The 19880-nt window shown below is 41.3% G+C and overlaps 1 protein-coding gene across 6 annotated transcripts in view; it reads left to right on the top strand.

Moving 5' to 3' along the window:
• SH3PXD2A (SH3 and PX domains 2A) overlaps positions 1 to 19880 on the top strand; it is an 822832-nt gene that overhangs the window by 744096 nt on the left and 58856 nt on the right. For all 6 annotated transcript variants that reach the window (XM_085606748.1, XM_085606762.1, XM_085606734.1 and 3 more), the window contains one exon: positions 8977 to 9094. In XM_085606748.1, the coding sequence (XP_085462874.1) occupies positions 8977 to 9094 (118 nt within the window). The remainder of the gene's footprint in view (positions 1 to 8976; positions 9095 to 19880) is intronic.

The following is a 19880-nucleotide window of genomic DNA, read 5'->3' as shown; positions in this document are numbered from 1 at the left end:
TGATTTGTCTCCTTGAATGGGACATTCAGGTTGGGGGTCCTGTGAATAAAAATTCACTATAATATTATACACTGCCAAATGATATAGGTGCAGAGATGGGCCAGCTGATGCTATGAGAACTAATATTTGAATTACTGTTGACAATATTTTCCACATTCAATTCCAACCATCTCTCCTTTATACGTGGACAGCAGCTCTGCTTTTCTCTAGTGTCTCATATTATTATTATTATTAGTTCGATTTGTAGCGCACATTGCTGTCCCAGCAACGGGGCGTCATATGGGTTTCATTGGTACTTCTGTTGTTTGCACTTCTAGATAGAACTGAGTTGAGCTTCTCTTGCTGCAGACGTTTGTGAATAACATTAAAACAAATAATATCTGCTTTAAAAGACTGCAAGAATGAAAGAGAATCCTTTGCTGCACAGACTTCATGATCCCAAGCCTTGCCTGAGCGTGTGGCCTTTGACTAGGTGAAAAGAGTCTGATCTGTCCAATGAATGGAGGTGGTGCAAAAGCTTGCCCTATTCCATCCCTTTCAACTATCCGCCCAGCCCTACCCAGGTAATATCAAACTAGGCAGGTCCTTTTTCAGCAGGATACATCTTTTCAGTCAGTTGTGTTGCCCATAAAGGCCTCTGCCACATGGGGCAATTGCAGAATAATAAAATGTGGAATATGCCATATCATACTGTGATGGAATTCCATGGATTCCAATAAACTTCATATTTTCACTGCACTATGCATAACACCCACTGAGTGACTCTTCCATGCATTGGATTCAGACAGATTTCCCATAGGCGACTCGTGGTTATCCCCATCCAACTGTCGAGTTACTTCTTCTTTGACACCAACCTCTCTCCAATGGAGATGGTTGCACCAAGCCAGTGCACTAGAGGCTGATGAGCTTTGAGTGGTGGGATGTAAATATCTGGCCCCAATTACTGTACACGACTGAAGCAAGCAAACCTGACTTACAAGAATATGGTCTGTTGGGGAGGGTTCTCACCTGAGGTTGAAAAATCAGTTACTTTTACTTGGCAATGTTGAAAACCGTAAGAGCAAAATGGTGCATGTAAGAATGTCTGAAAAGTCATAGATAATACAGGCCGTTCTGAAAATGCAGTTTCACACTCCCAGTCAATTTATAGCATCTATCTGCACTTCTACTCCTCCTTTTATTTTTCAGTGTTGCCCCTTCAAAATAGATTTGCAGTCATATGTTATAACTAACAATCTCATTAGGAAGGGCAAGAAAAAAAAGAAAAAAAAGAATTGGCATAGCCAATAGGTCTTACCTTTGGGACCTTGTAAGTGTTTAGTGGTGGGTCTTGATCGTAAAGAAGTAATAAAGAAACCAGCACACAAAGATTACTTCAGTTCAACAATGGAGTGGAGAATGTGCACAGTTAAGGTATTGGGACATCATTTCTGCATCCATATAGAGAAACCTACGTAATTTCTGGGATACAGTGGCGAACATTAACGTATTTCTAAGATACAGGTCGGTAACATATACTGTTTATGAGCTATGGCGACTCCTCACCTCTTATCTATTGAGTTGATGTTGACATGTACCTGCCACAGCTCCTTGGTCTTACACTGCTGGGGAGAATAGGATGAGGTGGTGGCCAGTCAATCACAGGGTTCCCTCTACAGGCAGGTGGAAAGGTCAGTGTTGCTGTATATTATCCACCATCAGGGTCTTGATAAACTTGGAGAACTCCATCCTGAGCCCCTAAGCCAGCGAGCACTAGCCCTGTCCGCACTCAGGTCCCTGCACACCCTGTGAAGCAGTATGTTCCCGACACCCAAAGCCCAAACCAACAGTGGTAGAATCAGCGGCAGCTTCAAGAGACACAGAAGACAGACATGTTCCCTAGTGTTCTTCCCATCCACAGATGGCAGATAGCGCCAGCCATCTTAGAGGAGTACCGCACCTTCAATTACTGCAGGAAATTGCCCAAAAGGATCAGAGGGGCATAACTTATTCATACGCCCAATATTTGTACTCGCTTGATTGCACTACTTCATTGGAATATTGTTTTCCTTCAAGTATTGCTAATATGTATAAGTAAAATAAAATAATAATATTTTAAAACATAAGGTTAACACGTTTTCGATTGACCTGTATGTAACAGTAAATTACGATTCAACAGTTTTAACTATACCCACCGTTTGTTGCCAGTTATTAGCCACTGTCAGTTCCATTCAATTCAGTCAGGGCGGAGACCTGTGCTTCCGATGGTGCCGGTCTGGACAGGAAGCAGTGGTCCTGGGTAGGGAGCCGTGGACCAAGGCCCGGGTGAGGGCAGGAAGCGGGCAGATGTGCCAGTGGAGGTAGTGTGCACACTTCCTCTCCAAGCTGCGAGCAGCAAGGAAGCACAGAAAAAATTAACACTGCCTGTGCGCTCAACTGCGTATGTGCACATGAGCCCGGTTCCAACCATAAGACACCGGAGGACATAATTTAAAAAACAAACACAAAATGCAATGTGGGGGTAGGTGGGGGTGGGCATGCAGCTACATGGGAGGAGTTGGGGGGGATGAATCCTGAATTAAAATGCTAGCAGCTGCGGGTACTTAAGCTGAACACAGGCAAACAGTAACATGAGCAGGAAACACGCAAAAGAGTCCCTCAGATGAACATTTAAACAACCCAAGTGTAAACATGCAGTACTTGGTCCCTTCTCAATGAGAGGAAACAAGGATTAAAAAGGAGGGACAAAGAGGAAGGAATGACCACTAGCAAGCAAGGATTTTTAAAGGACACTGAAACAAAGAAATGAAAAGCAGAGGGCCAGCTGTAAGACCACAGAGTGAATACAGCATGGCTCGAAGAGACAGCGCATGGGCTGCCTAGGCTCAACCTAAAAATGCACAATCTCACAGTTCCTCATAGTTCACTGCAGAGCTGGTCAGATTTTATACCAATACTAGCACTCAGGTTACGGAGACCTAACAGGTTTTGGTTACACCAGTCTTTCAAATTACGGTCTCAGACAACAACAGGAAGTATCACTGTACTATCCAATTTAAATATACATTTGGAAATTGAATTCTTTTTTCCCCAAAACATTCACTTTTGAGTCTATGAAAATAGGTACGTTTTGCCAACAACTATGAGCACTTCATTTTTATAAAAAATGAACGTAGTTCTCGTCCTCCCAACATTTTTATTTTGGTGACAAAATAGACTGGCAATACTGGATTTTTTTTCTTTGATAAATATGTTTAGAGCCCAAACAAAAATGTGTTACATTATTTAAGTACCCATATGGACTACTACTACACATAGATTTTGTCTTGCGTGTCCAAATATCACCATCCCATGCCTAGGTTGCCTACAATAGGACAGAATTACCACCATGATGCTTGAGCAAGAATTGTAATACTCACAAAAGGTACCCTAATGGAACAATTAGGAATGTAAATCACAATGTGCACAAAACCGACTAAAAAGGTGTATGGAAAAGGGCATTTGCTTTTTAAAGACGGGAACCCTCACTCACCACTCAGGTGACATGCTTCATCATTGGGTTCCCTCTTACACACAGTGTCTGCAAGGTACACTCTGTGGGCTACAACTCTCCCTTTGGAGAGGAGCTTGAGGTGTTCTACACTCCAATGTGAACTGTGAATGAGGGGCAGAGTGCAAAATAATATCAAAAGTGTATTAAAACCATCTCATATGGGAAAAAGAACTTTAATAACTATCCCCCATGGATGGAGTTAAAACTAGTGTGACGATAGGAGCAAGGATGTTTCCTATCTGACTAGGTCAACATGTTTCTGCCAGGTGACCGAAAATTCATGGCATTCTTCAGGACCACTGTCTTGTCACTCTGCTAGAAAAGTGATAAACAAAAACCATACTTATATAAGTGTTGTCAATGACCAACTTCAGTCTGGTCTTCTTGCTGTAACGCATAAAAAACATTCCTCAATAATTCACATATTCAAACTTTAAAAAAGTGACTAATACCAAAGTGTGTGCGAGATTTGTGCCAAAAAACCACCATTGTGAAAAACACACAAATATAAATCAGTATTCTCACCAATAGCAAATTATTTATCTGCCTATACCTTTCACATGTCCTTTATCTATATGTGGGTACCTTAAGGTAAAATTCAAATTGAAACACACATTATTCGAGGCCAGTTCGGGTCAATACTTTAAAAACTCTGACGGAAAGGAGAAAAGAAAAAAGAAAGAGAGATGTTGGTTTAGTATATTAATTCCTCATTACCTATAATCTCATCACTATTATTGTCACCAACTATTATCTCACAAAAAAGGAACACAAACCAAAATAGAGTGGGAGATGTTTAAACTCATCTCTACCAACACTCACTAAATATCAAAAGGCACAATTGCAACGGACGTTACATTAGCAAAAACGTTCATCTCAACGCTGAGTAACAATAAATTAATATACTAAACCAACATCTCTCTTTCTTCTTTTTTCTTTTCTCCTTTCCGTCAGTGTTTTGACCCGAACTGGCCTCGAATAATGTGTGTTTCAATTTGAATTTTACCTTCAGGTACCTGCATATAGATAAAGGACCTGTGAAAGGTATAGGCAGATAAATAATCTGCTATTGGTGAGAATACTGATTTATATTTGTGTGTTTTTCACAATGGTGGTTTTTTGGTACAAATCTCACACACACTTTGGTATTAGTTACTTTTTTAAAGTTTGAATATGTGAATTATTGAGGAATGTTTTTTAAGTGTTACAGCAAGAAGACCAGACTGAAGTTGGTCATTGACAACACTTATATAATATAAGTATGGTTTTTGTTTATCACTGTTCTAGCAGAGTGACAAGACAGTGGTCCTGAAGAATGCCATGAATTTTCGTTCACCTGGCAGAAACATGTTGACCTAGTCAGATAGGAAACATCCTTGCTCCTATCGTCACACTAGTTTTAACTCCATCCATGGGGATTAGTTATTAAAGTTCTTTTTCCCATATGAGATGTTTTTAATACACTTTTGATATTATTTTGCACTATGCCCCTCATTCACAGTTCACATTGGAGTGTAGAACACCTCAAGCTCCTCTCCACAGGGAGAGTTGTAGCCCACACAGTGTACCTTGCAGACACTGTGTGTAAGAGGGAACCCAATGATGAAGCATGTCACTTGAGTGGTGAGTGAGGGTTCTCGTCTTTAAAAAGCAAATGCCCTGTTTTGTGCACATTGTGATTTACATTCCTAATTGTTCCATTAGGGTACCTTTTGTGAGTATTATATAATGGAGTAGTACCGGTTATGGTTATAATTCCACCAAGAGACCTTGTTGTGAGATAATATGAGCAAGAATTGTAGCATGGGTGGACACAATCATACCTAGAGTACCAAGTATATGCATTAATTACCATTAGTCTGTCATGGCGACCCTTATTCCAATGGCGGCGTCATCATGGCAGGGATGCTTATAGTATGCCGGAAATTATCCCAATTTTGCCAGAACTGTACCAGAGGTAGGCAGTGGCCACCATTATACAACAAATGCACACAATATACTCAATGGCAAGGGCTAGTCATTGGAACGGAGTTGTGGCATGCTGTATTACAAAGGTACTTGGTATAAGAGATTGGAGCAGAATATTCTGGTTACTTCTCAATTGTGTTTTTATTTACATGGCGTAGCCAAACTCCTGTAAGTATATGCAAACAGTAAGATTAGCACCCACAAGACACAACTTGCAGAGCGAGCTGCATGTATATCGCAGTTTCAACAATTAACGAAGGATTGCTAGAACAATAATGCAGAAAATGCGTACACTGATCATATAGCTCAGCAGGATGATGCACTTGATGCAGGGTACCATTTGTTTAATTATTAGTTACGCATGCGTGCAGACACTTGGATAAAACAGTGAAGAGTTGTTAGATATTAAATCGTTACGTATTTTAAAAAAACATTTTTTTACAAAGAGTCCGAAAATGTCTTTAGCCATTGTTCTTGTGGAAGCTATTCAGTTTGCTCCTGTGCTGTTATCTTTTCATGTCAAGCATATAAGGCTATTTTGTATAGCTTCCAGAGATCTGATTGCGTTTGGAACACCTTTCATTGTACTTTAAAATAATTATGAATGCTTATCACAATGTTTGAGGTAATATTTTTCACATCTTTAGTATAATGCTACATGCAATTGAAAGCTGCTTTTGACCTTGTATGGATCTGAAAGTAAGCACAAAGCATAAATATTAAGTAATACGTGAAAAGTAGGTGGGGTTGAGTTATAAACTCATGAAACTTTAATCAATAACCTATAAAAAAGCTATTCTCTATCGCCATACACAAAATAGAATGCTACATTCCTAGACCTAAGTGACACGATCACGTTGCTGTAGCAGAATATTTGATTGAACCCCAGTGACGATACTTGATATTTTTTATCAGTAATCTCATAAGCAGTCATTAAAAATAGTGATATTTACTAGGGTTTCGATAACTGCTCTAAACCTTTTTATCCTCCTTTTAGGTTTAGCTTTGTTTTTATTGACATCCTTAGCACGGATACAATTTTCATAGTCGCCTCACAATACACTGTGCAGCCCAGTGGCCAAAACATGCATTACTTCATTTGCTTGTACCTACAAAGGGCAATCCAACATATTCCCCTCACAATTTGTGAGGCGTGCAAAATGTTGATTTAGTTACTACATAGTAATGAGAAATGTATCCTCCTTTTGTGGTACACAATGCTTCCCACAACATAACTCATGTGGATGAAAAATGCGCTCATCTATACAACTACTCTGTACTTTACACTTGTTGAAGGCCATAACACTGTGGATATTCTTAATCCAATGGAAAATTCGCTCACCACGTTATGTTATCGGGGGTGGGGAGGGGCATGTGGCCTAATGGCCAGAGCTACTGACTTTGAAATTGGGGACCGCGGTTCAATTCTCAGTGTTGACTCAAAATCCTGTGATTCTAGGCAGATCACTGAACCTCCCCGCACCTACAAAAAGAAAGAAAAAGAATCTGACCTTATGTAATGTAATTTGGTTTGCACGCAAAGCGCTCTTAAGACCTTGGGTCGAGTTCACTCTATAAATAACTGCAAAAATAAAATAAAACAAAAGATAAATAAAAATCATCATCTGCTACTCCCTTGTGGAGCGGTTTACTGTACAAAATCAGCCCTTTTATGGCAAATAACTGCTTTCTATGAGGCAAATACTAAATTAAGATCCTATCTCTGCTCCTGTCCAGGTTTGGGATTGTACTTATCTTACTGTCAGAGGGAGGATTTAATTTCAGAGTGTTTTTTATTATGTATGTATCTTTATTTGCCATCTATTGTTTTAGATGGCCCAGTAGGTTCACACACATTTCTCGTCTGTGATGACAAATGGATGTCGAGCAGCTCACCTCATACCGCCCTTGCAGGGCAAACACATCTTGTATGTGAATAACCACGAGGAGAAGCCAAACTTGGCCAGCCACCTCGCTGTTTTACAATAAAGCTGCAGGGTCATAGACCTGTTTGATTATTCCTGCCACCCCTATATATTCGTTGTCAGTGTACAGTGCACAAGTGTGGAACTGTTGCAGCATACCAACGCCAACCAATCCCGTTGTCGCTCTTCACAATTAAACGTGGCTGTCTCTGTTTGGGCAGGAAACCCAACACTCCATTATAGAACTGGAGAATGCGTTGTATGTCCACGGGTCTCTCTCACACAGCATAGGATGCCAAAGGCTTTAACATGCACATGACTACCCAGCCGGCAAAAGCTTCCCGGCTATCTGAACATACATACGAAGTCGACTAGCTCATTCAGTTATCACACGTAAAGGCAAGGCTCCTTGTTTACATGGCCCTACTGTCAGAAGGTAGACTAGTGTCATAGTGATGTTATGCCTGTGAGTTTACTCTTGGAATTACACTAGCTTTTATATACAGTAGTGTCGTCATACAGTATTTACAAACCAAGACTACAGAGAACAGTAATTGAATCTGAAAACCACATTATGCATATCATGCGTTGTGGCCACTTGCAGATGGTGGGGCACTGCCCTAAAAAACTACAACTGATGAGCCACCACTTTGCTAATGACTTTCGTTTTCTCTTGTTATTGAAAGACACTGATGAACATTCAATATAAAGTTAGCATCTGAAACAAATTGAATAGGTTGAATTTGCATCTTTTTTCTTCTTACAAAGTAGGATTTGAGCAATTAGGTAGTACATCATTTTCCATTTGAAAAACTATGGGGGTTACTTTAGGGAAAATAAATACATTTACAAGGTGCAACATTTAATTAGATTGTACCCTAAAATGTTTTTATCCAGACCGACACAAAGGGGAGGCCTTATCTTTAAGCTTTGTAATTGAACTTACCTTTGTCAATCCAAATACATTTCAGAGACTTTTAATTCTTTCTGTTCCTTATTCCTGCTTGCCCTGAATTGACTGTGGTTAATGTTTTTACTAAATCTTTGCATAGCATTCTGATCTCTGTTTCCTGCATTGGCAAGACTTACACCACAGGGTCAGATATGTTGTGAGCAAACAAACCAGACAAACAACAAAATTCATAATACAAATAGCCTGTCCCAGTTGTGCCGGTTGTGTATGCCTCCTTGAATGTGGGAACCATCTAGTCACAGTACAAATACAATATTAATGTTCTTCATGCGCACAGAAGCAGCCAACTGCAGAAAGCCCAACACTGCACTCACTTAGCGTTCATATTGATATTGTCCACATGTGAAGAAAGGTTGTCTTGAGCTCTCTCCACCGGATGGGAGGGATGCGGTTGGAATATGCTGTATAAACTCAACAACCCTTATCAATGGCTTGGGACCAAATTCTTGTTGTATATGAACACTGATGCTGTGTGGCACGAACACTTGGAAACCCAGTTTGAACTCGGCAGTGATTGAGAGTGATTTCTACAGACCTAACTTATTTTTTTCTCCTTTGTGTTTTTCTTGATGGGCTAGAAGAGAAATATGTCACAGTGCAGCCTTACACCAGCCAGGGGAAGGACGAAATTGGGTTTGAGAAAGGAGTTTCTGTTGATGTGATCCAGAAGAACCTGGAGGGATGGTGGTACATAAGGTATGGCCTTCCCTATTAAAAGTGTAAAAACACACACACTAAAAAAACTTTCAATTTCATCAAGTAATTTGTGTACATGCGACAGTTATAACAGACCTTTTGTTGGCTGTCTGGTGAAGTTGTGTATGTTTCCATGGCTCAAATAATTGTTTCTGTGAAAGAGTGTCTTTTTAATAATTTAGCCAGGTTGTTAAAAAAAGAAAAATCATTGTCATAGTGTCCTTGTGAATTTTTGACTTTTGTACTAAACAAAACATAACAGTAAACATTATGGCAACACTAACTGCGTTGTTTAACCTGTACTTATGATATAATTAATGACATTGGAAATCATGGCTGAAAGGCCCACCAATTTCAGCTGCTGGCTAGTGGCTTAGGGAAAAAGGTGAGTGACAATTGCTGTGCAGCTGCACTGAGAGCCAGCAACACAAAGAAATACCCCACATTCTTGCATCCTCAGACACCCCCACTTTTGTATTTTCCACAATTCTATGTTGATCTCTCTTTATCTTGTTTGTCCTGATGTTTTATTAACAAGCTACTGCGGTTACATTTACTGAACAGTCAACTCTTACATCCCTTGCAGATCTTTTGTGTTAGTTTTGCTTATATCTTTTGTTTGAGTACAAATGCCCAGCATGACCTTTGCTGAGAGATAGAATTCATGATGTGAATTACTAGAGCTCGCCTACCCATGGAGGTCAGTACATTTTCCATTTGGCAGTTACCTGTATTAACTGTTTGCCACCGGGTGAGAAAATACTCAGTCTTTTAACTGATTATGAAATGGTTTGCCTTACTTCCTTTAAAGTGCAAGCTGCATTGTCAATGCATTACTTTAATTTCCTCTCCCAGAGTATTGAACCCCTTCCTCTATTGTACTCAACACATCGCAAGAGTGATAAGCCTTTCCTATTCCTCCTAAAGTATGAGGCTAGAAGACATTTATTGATCGGAGGTGAAACAGGCAAAGGTAAAATATTTAGAATGGAAACAAAAACTGTGAGACAGGTAAGTAATGCTAGGCCCATCCAGATACATATTGCTCTGCACACTATTGTAGCAAACCCTACTTACAAAGTGCTTTTTAGGTCGAGCCTACCGCAGCGCGCATGCGCTGCTCTTGGAGAGGGCCTCTTGGAATCACTCCAAACTTTCATAAAATTTGTGCTTGTCCCATGGCCTCCAGCTTGCGGGAGCGAGCAGTGGCGCGCATGGTGCCATCTGTTCTGGATCATGTTTCCGGTCGCTTTCATTTTCGTGGCCGCGCTTGTTTTAAAAGACTTTTCCTGCCTGACGTTACAGCCCGGCCATCAGCAGCAAGTTTGTTTACTTTAAATGACCCTTATCATTGATCATTAAACACAGCGCGGTAACGCACAGCTGGAACCAGACAACTTGTTCACTCTAGCGGGCAGAACACCCTCTCACCGCAGTGAAGTGGTTTATCAGCATATGGCGCTGCATGTAGCACACAAGAACTACTGAATAACTAAACATTCACTAAACTGGAGCGCCCTTTCTAAAGAACTAACGCGCCCCTTCTCCTACAAAGTTACACGCGAGAGAATCAAGATTTGATATCTGAAGCACCTGTAAAGCTACTTACCTCACATGGCGGCATGTTCAGATCCCGCCATGAAGTCCACGTTTTGGGGGAGAGTGCTTCTTAAATGCATGTTCTTTCGCAGGGCATATTTTGAAATGTAAATTCGTATTAATCTTATAGAGGAAAATAACATGCTTGCATATGCAAACATCGGCTGCAGGCTGAGAGACCCTGGAATATGAGTTGAACAATTATTGGTCCCTGTGCTTTTGTTTCTTTTGAATGGCTGTAGGGAAAGGATTAATATCTCCAGAAACACATTAACTGTTGATCACTTAAAAAAGCATGATGGGGCCTGCCATCTGCTGAAGAACATGCTCACTTGGCGGTGCCGACCTGCACTTGGCACGTAATTAGCACACACATGCTAATGGCGCTGCCTATCTCTGAGCTTTTTTCGGGCCTCTCCTGGGGCTGTCAGGGTGTGAAACGCCAGGGACTGAAAGGATATGTCAGGAGCAGGGGCATTTATCTTGCCTGTTCACCCAAATGCTGATATTTCCACTGCAATTAACATTCCAATTTTTTTTTTAAACTGATGGATTCGTGTGTGCTGGTGTCTTCAGATAAGGCGCAATCAACCCCCTCTCTACGAAAAATAAAACCACAGAAAATATTTCTTTGTACTGTTTCTTTGGTATTACCTCCTTCTCCCCATCGTCTTTGATTATTCAATGGTTTTAAGAATATATTCCAAGATTTCTTAAGCATGAGAACAACTCTTATTCTTTGGTCTTATCTCTATCTTTACATGTAACAGGTGTAGTTATAGAACACACATCCATTGATGTGGAGACCTTTAGTGTGCTTGATAGATAACAGATGTTAATGATATTTGTTTTAACGACCTCGGAGGGATGAAAAGCTGAACGGCCCATCAGATTTCAAACCTGTGATCATAGCATAAAACAAAGAGTCTGGCAAAGCCAATAGGTCTGGCAAAACACTTATAAGGTCCCAAAGGCGAGATCTATTGGCTATTCCAATGCTTGTTTATTTGTGCATCTGTGGTTATATGTTTCTAAATTTCAAAACACAAACAAACACCAGAAACCTTTGTTACTATTCCCTTTCACTGGAGGTTCTGACAGAGCAATCATAATTCTGATTTTGGAATTTGATTCTATAACAGCATTTGAGTTTACAACGGTAGTGGATTTTCCAGTTGACCATTACAAATGGTTAATTCTGGCCCGAGATAGGATAAGCAGAAAAGTAAGGGAATTGATACTGTAAAAAAAAGAAAATCTAAATCCTGAGCAGACACTGTAAAATATGAAGAAACAATTCGAAGCAGTGACTAGAATCAACAGGAATTCACTGGTTTCCATATCCTGTGTTCGATCCACAGCCTGTCAAAACTGTTTAACCAAAGGGTCTATCGTCTGAAATGAGGCCACTTGCCTGCATGGGATTTAATTTCCTAGCAGTTCGTCATCAATGCAAATACCCATATGTAGATAGCTGAATCCGATTTAAGCCACATTTAGACACTACACTAGTCATTGGAATTGTCATCTGGTAATTTTAGAACTTGATTTTCGACTGGCCAGTCAGATAGATGGGATGCCAGAATGTAATTTCGTTATTTGCAGTGCCAATCACCGAAACAATACAGGCAGAGTGGGAGATTTCCAGACAATCCCCCTTTGAAAGATGGAAGGCTCAGTGATGAATCAGCATGTCAAAGAACATCTGTGAAAGATGATGAAGCCATCCATTCTGCTACTCTGTCCGGAGCTTTAAAGAGAAAATCCTATAAAGGATGTTGATTCCTGTATGATCAGGGCAGGTGTTCCACGATGCTGCAAAGGCATTCACATAATCACTGGGGTATGTATGATTCACTGATCTGCCCACAAGCTTCTCTGTCTCAGCGGTTACGTTGTGACAGAACCGATCCATGTCGGTGGTGCAGGAATGGTCATGTTGTGACTCAAGTTGCTTTCTGTAGCACACTCTTTTGGTTCCTTGAGCGTGGCCAGCAGCAAGATGGCACAGGTGACACTAGAACAAGTCTAGTCTGCTGTGGTGACACCACCAACAAGGGCAACCAAGCACAGACTTTAAGTAAAGAAAATGCACTTGCATGTGTAGCCTGCCCAGCTCAGTAGACTGTGCCTTGGGCAGTATCTCCAACCTGTGTCATCTTACACTGTGCAGTGATTGATGATCTTGACCTCCACCCAGGATTCCATGTAGTAGTATATTTTTGATAAAACTATTGATTGGCCTTTTCAAATTGCAACCAAATGCATGAACATAAAGGACCTGTCCCTAAAAATTAGTGCTGGTGCTGACCACCAGTAACCGTTGCCTTAAATTATTCAAGGAGAATTGGTTTCATTGTTGCAGTGAAATCACCTACATTTCTAACAGATGTTTTTCTATCACTCAATATTTGTCATATTTTTGACCTCAGAAGGATCAAAGACTGTCTGTCTGAGTTGCATTTGAGTATGTAAGTTGCAGGAGCTTAACTCGGAGAGATACTTTACAAACGAAGAAGGAGACATAGACAAATAACCAGTTACCTTGTTTTCTCACTCACATTCTTTCCCCTTTTGGCTTCCGACTATTGTAAGCCAGCATCATACCGCAACAGTTTTAAACGAAACCCACCAAATGTAAAAATTGTAAGCACTTCTGCAGACCATCCAGGCAAAACAGAGTTGTTGTAGTGCACTGTGACTCCTGGAGAGGACATGTCCTCCAAAGTAGAGGCTCCCACCATACATTCTAGGCTTTTCCGTGTGATCTTCATTTTGTTGGAGCTCAGTTTGTTTCTTCAAACACAAGCAACAACAGTGGTAACATTCCAAAAGGTGAAGATGCCAACACCTTAAAAAGGGTTGGTTTAAAAGCATCAAATATGTACTTTGGGATTTTTATTTTGGTTCATGGAAGATGCTCATACGTGCTTCTCCAGCATTGTTGGGACATGTGTTTCACTTGTGCAGAGTGGCAGCACCAAACTGCTCTACCAAATTATGTGCAGAAGAAAACATGCTTCACGTATCCAATGATCCTTTATCAAGAGCTTTTAACCCAGGGTCAATGCACAAGCTTGTGGGAACACACGTTTACTTAAAATGCAGAACACCTCTTCGCTATCATCACGTCCTCTCTAGCTTCAAGAATACTACGTTTCATTAGCTGTTTGGACTTTCTCAATATCACACGGGGCACAAGCAATATTTCTGCTTTGGCTGTTGCACATTAACCAATAGTAAACTGGGCATAATTAGGAAGATTACAAATAATATACTTGTTTATTTATTTGTAATTTTATTCAGCATGAACCAGATCCAACAGGGCTGCAGAGGGCTTTAAAATAAGCAAGAATGGATACAAAGCTAAAAGATGGGGGGGCATGGTCAAAAACTAAAGCCAAGCTTCATTTAAATAAGTATGCATAAAAAAAAGTACACATATTGTCCAGTAATTGGAAAGTCACTGTAAGTAGATCTCAAAGCACCCATAGCTGGGGTCAGGATAAGGGTGAGTTATCCTGTAGACATTCACAGTTAGAAGTAGTGCTGGAAGAGAAGGGCTTTGCTGTAGGAGGGGTATGCCCTAAAGGCAGGAGGTTGAGAGTCCAACTCTTTAGTTCTACTACCAGACAGCGATTGTTGGAGAGTTTGTCTTCTTGAATTTTACCATTTCTAGGATAGTTTGTGCTTTGCAATGAACATGAGACACCTGAGATGGTTTGTTACCTTGCTAGATAGTTGGAAACCCATGTGTGCAAATATTTAATCCCTCTTTTGTAGATTTTATGTCAATTTGTATGGTCTGTCTTAAGAGTTTAGCAGTCCCAAAACAATTATGTGAGAATTACCAAGAGAGGGGCTTTGGCTCCGCCCACATGTTGGGAGCCAGGAGTACATGTTTTGATTAAAGTTGTGTACTTTCACAAAAAAAGTGCTTGTCATCCACACAGCTGTGATAATTTTATTTGTCCAGCTGTCTGGGCTTGAATTTTAATTTTAAGGGGCACATGGATGACACTGCAATGCTATTAAAGAATCCTTTGGCAGCAAGCACAGATTGGAGGAGGCCAGTCATTAACCTACATGGATTTTTAGGGCAGGCTTGATAGCGCAACTGTCAATAGACCTTTTACCCTACTTCAATATTATTCAACAGTTCTTTGCTTCCAAAGAATTACATATCCACTACCAGGCTATTTACTGCTTACTTAATGGTAATGCTCCACATTAACATACAACAGTCCTTTAAAGGCAGACTTTTGACATTACAAATGCTTGTCTAAATCTTCAGGGAACCTCTGGCTCTCCTGGGTGTATTGGCAGACCCACCAAATGTTAACGTGTAATAAACTGATAGAGAGCAAAGGGACTATACAAATCCATCTACATAAGGCCCTACAATCTGTCAGATTATCCTTTTAAAGTTTAGTGGGTGCCTTGAAAATGGGGAGGGGGGGGGGGACGTTTCATTATTTAGAAAGGCTATGGTTTGTGTTTTTGAAAGCGGGCTGTCTGCGAGTTAATGTGCATCTTGGCTGCTTTTCCTCAACGCAGAGGAGGGCCTCTGTAAACTGCAGCTGTTTCCTGTGACCTCTGGTTCTTGTCAATACTGTTCTCTTAGGTCGGAAAGGCATTGGTTGTAATGTAATCAGCGAATTGTGATCTCACAACCAGACGGTTTCAGACCGTTTAGCTCCAACAAATTATAACGGCATTGTATTTCTCTAGCAATTATATTTGAGGTAAGAGAAGGCCCACGCACTCGGTAGTGATTTGCAACATAATTATGTAACTTGTTATTGTATTCCTTGCTATAGTAGTTCAAGACCCAAATAGTTTTAAAATAAAGATCAATTAGTACAGTAGTAAACAGTTGCAAAACGATCCCAAACGTAAAATACAATTTAAAATCTACAACAAAAGCAATACATTTTTATACAAGCACATGCAGAGCTCTGTAAAATTAAGGATTATATCACACCATCATCAGATATTTGTACCATCCGCATTTAATTCATGCTAATTCTCTCCCAACCGCTTTTAAACATTGTAAATGTATTTATCTCATAAAATGTTAATCTCTGCAAAAAAAATGTCTCTCACTTTAATCAGTTTAGCTAGTCACATGCCAAAATCCATCTCAGCAAAGACCGCCATGGTTTGAGACCAAATGAAATAGTTCTTCACTCAATTTCACTCCAAAGTTGAACTTCCCTTTGGGGCTATCGTGCAGTGTTCAAAGGGCTAGTCTGACAGGTCAGTGTGTGGGCCATTTTCTGCCTGTTGGGCGGCCTGTTCTATGGTTTGGTATGCCAGTTTTTGCTGTTTTTTTCTGATATTAAAACAAGCATTGCCTGCAGCAAGCTCAGATCCATGCAGTCTTCCATACCTTGCAAAACACTTATACAGCTTATCTTAAGTTCAAAACTGCCCCAATTTGCAAACACAGACCACTTTTGTTTAGCTATCTAATTCACTAATGGGGACCGGACACTTTTATTTGGTGCTTGGACCTATTTCTCTCTCATTTTGACCCTGTTTTGCTTAGCTGGAATTCTAGAGCACGTCTCATAAAGTAAGTGAACACATGAACACAATTCATTGAAGCACTTCAAAGGAGGTCACTTTCAGCTCCCCCTGCTTGTTGTCACATCTCTGGTACCTTGCACTTGGATACCTGTTCCTCTTTCTCGACATCTAGCAGCGACAAGATTAAACACAGGACTATATATTTCCTTTTTTGCTGTGGACTGTGTACAACATGAGAAAGAGAGTTCATGTGAAAGGGATTTAAAAAACACAGAGCTCCTAGTGCCCGTAATCAGCAGGCTGCAGTTGCATGCCGCCGGGGAGTTTATTTTTTCTTTCTGGCAGAAGACACTTAGTGGTATGATCTCAACTTTAACAATTTATTAAAGGCTAATTTAGATGTCATTATTAGCATGATGTGTGTGTGTGCATGTGTTTGATAAAGTACACATAATACAATTATACTGCAGTAATTGAAGAGTTTGAGCATGAAGAGACACAAGACTGCTGCCAGTGTGCCTTTATGATGTCACAAACTCTGTGTTGGCTTGCTATATTCTTTTTATGTACAGTTGGGAGTATTTCATCACTAGCATATATAGGATTCCTTTCCTTTCTATTCTTGACCTGGAGCTGTATTACATGAGCAACCCAAGGAGTGTTTTTTTTTTTCTTTTTAAAACCACTCTGGGGTGCTTGTGTGGCCCCTTCTGTGATATGGATTGCTCAAGCGTACTTTATGGACTCATGCGATACCATGAGCAGAATTGCATAGTTGCATGCCGGCACTGCCCCATGGAAAATTTTTACCCTTGTACGCATGCCACATTAAGGGCAGGCTCTGGAGGAAACTGATTGAGCACTACATGGCAGTTGGTGCACTCGACAGGAGAGGAGCATGGGGGCAACAGGGTCAGCTTAGGCATTCCCCAGCTGCCTGCAGCAGTCACAATTTGCACCCACATTTAGGGGACTCCGTGCTCCCTCTTGAAATTGAGGCAATGAAAGACTGAGCTGTGGTTGCAAACCTTTTACTGACGAGCTCTCCCCAGCATACACACAAGCAGTCAAGGTTTCACACATGGGACAGTGCATTTTTTCTGTAATCATGTGCACAGAACCAGTCTGCGACCAGCATACCCACTTGAGCATTGTACCACAATTCTGTCCGGGACAGTGTGCCTGAGAGATGGTTCCTTTGTTTGCTAAGTAGATTTTTTGCTTTTTGACTCCCTCCTTTTGTTTCCAAATAAATATTTGTGTGTCTGTCTCTCTGTTTCGAGCCTCGCCTTTCTTTTTTAGGATGAAGCCTACCAGACAGCGCAGCTGTCTGGTTTGCTAAAGACATCTTTGGGACATTCAGAAATCTTCCCTCGGAATGCATTCCGCTCGCTGCTTACCATTGGCTTTGTGGTTTGTAACTCACATTCTTTGGCTTTCTATTTGCTGGCTTTATTTGTTAATCTGTCCAGCTTGGGGTTGGCCCTCCCAAGGAGCACAGCCTTTTCACACTAGCTCTCCTTGTGTTCTTCCACAAGTGCTCCTTTCTGTAAACAGGCCTGTACATCTTGTTCTTATCTTGTCACGTTTGCTGTGCATTCAAAAACAGTGGTCAAATGTCAGGCTCTCTCTTCCAAGAGAGCTTGGTGTTTATTCTTCTTTCTCTGACTTCAAAGTGAGAGGATTTATGTGACAATCTTGCTGGATACTGGAGGTAGGGAGGGGTGCTTTTCTAGCGCACAACAACATTTAATTGAACTGTGCACGTATTTCTGAATATACCACAATTAGGAAAGCAGAAATGAAGCAAATTTTTGTTAATTCTGAAGTGTGTTGGAAACAAATACTTTAATATGATAAAAAAAAAATCAATACACTAGGTGATGGCGTTTCTACACATAATCGTTTGTGCGCTGTATGTGCAATGAACAGGTCATTTCACTTTAAAATGTGTTGTCTGTAATGGGAGTGTGCTACCACACCATGCATACTCTATGCCACACCACTCAAATTTGCACCACTCCATGCCACTCCACTATACTCTGCTCCAATACACTTTACACCACACGCCGGGACAGTATGCCTGAGAGGTAATATAGCTCATCGTATGCAAGGTCAGTCTTATTTTTCTCGTGTTTCAGAAATGCTGGTTCCTTCTCTTGCTAGGTAGCTTTTTTGCACTCCTTGCCACTGCACTCCTTGCCACTGCACTCCTTGCCACTGCACTCCTTGCCACTGCACTCCTTGCCACTGCACTCTGCACCACTGCACTCTGCACCTCTCTATTCTGCACCACTCTACGCCAATACACTCTACTCTACACCACTGCACTCTTTGCCACTGCACTGAACACCACTCTAGTCAAGGCTACTCCACTCTGTACAACTCCACTCTAAGCCTCTTCACTCTACATCGCTCTGCAAAACTGCCCTCCATGCCAATACACTTCACTGAAACAATCAACGCTACGTCACTGGAAACTATGCCACTGCACTTTACGCTACTCTACTCTGCGCAACTCCACTTTGCCACTGCACTCTACGCTACTCTAAACGACTGCACTCTACATCACTGCACTCTACTCTGCATCACTGTACTGTATGCTGCTACTCTCTATGCCACTCTACACCACTGCACGGCACTCTATTCTGAAACATTGCACTCTCCGCCACTGAACTATCCACCACTCTACTCTGCATCACTGCACCCTATGCCACTCTACTCTGCACTACAGAACACCACTGTACTCTATGCCACTCTACGCCACTCTACTCTGCACCACTACATTATACGCCACTCCACACTGTACCACTCCACACTACTGCACTCTACGCCACTGCACTCTGTAATGCACCGCTCTGATCTACGCCACTGAATTCTACGACACTGCATTGTACTCCGCTGAATTCTATGGTGCTGCACTTTACACCACTATACTCTGCAACACTCCACTCTAGTGCAACAGTCCACTGTACTGTACGCCACTCCACACCACTGTAGTCTACTCTACTCTGCACCATTGAACTCTACGCCACTGCACTCTACGCCATTCTACTCTACACCACTCTACCACTAGACTCTATTCCACTTCACAGCACTGGATTCCATGACACTACTCTGCAACACTGCATCCCATGCCACTAAACTCTACGCCACTCTACCCTGCTCTACTGCCCTCCATGACAATGCACTCTACGCCACTCTACTCTGAATTACTTCACACTATGCCTCTCCACTCTCCACTCTATACCACTATGCTCTACTCTGCACCAATCTACACCAGTCTACTTTGCATCACTCTACGCCCCTGCTTCCTGCAAAACGGCTCTCAACACCACTGTACTCCACGTCACTGTACTCTACTCTGCACTATTCCACTCTCTACAACTGCATTCTATGCCACTGCATTCTACGATGCTGCATTGTATACTGCTGAATTCTATGCACCTGCACTCTATCCCACTATTCTCTGCAGCACTCTATGCCAATGCACTCTACACCAGTCCACTCTACATGGCTCCACTCTATGCCACTTCACTACACTACACTCTATGCCTCTCCACTCTACGATACTCTACTCTTCGTCATTCCACTCTACAGTACTCCACACCACTCTCCTCTACGCCACTAACTTTTAGTCATGCTGAACAGAAGC

This window comes from Triturus cristatus, chromosome 1_2, assembly GCF_964204655.1.
Source record: "Triturus cristatus chromosome 1_2, aTriCri1.1, whole genome shotgun sequence".
Lineage (NCBI taxonomy): Eukaryota > Metazoa > Chordata > Amphibia > Caudata > Salamandridae > Triturus > Triturus cristatus.
The sequence above is the reverse complement of the archived record's forward strand: the minus strand, read 5'-3'. Positions and strand labels throughout refer to the sequence as shown.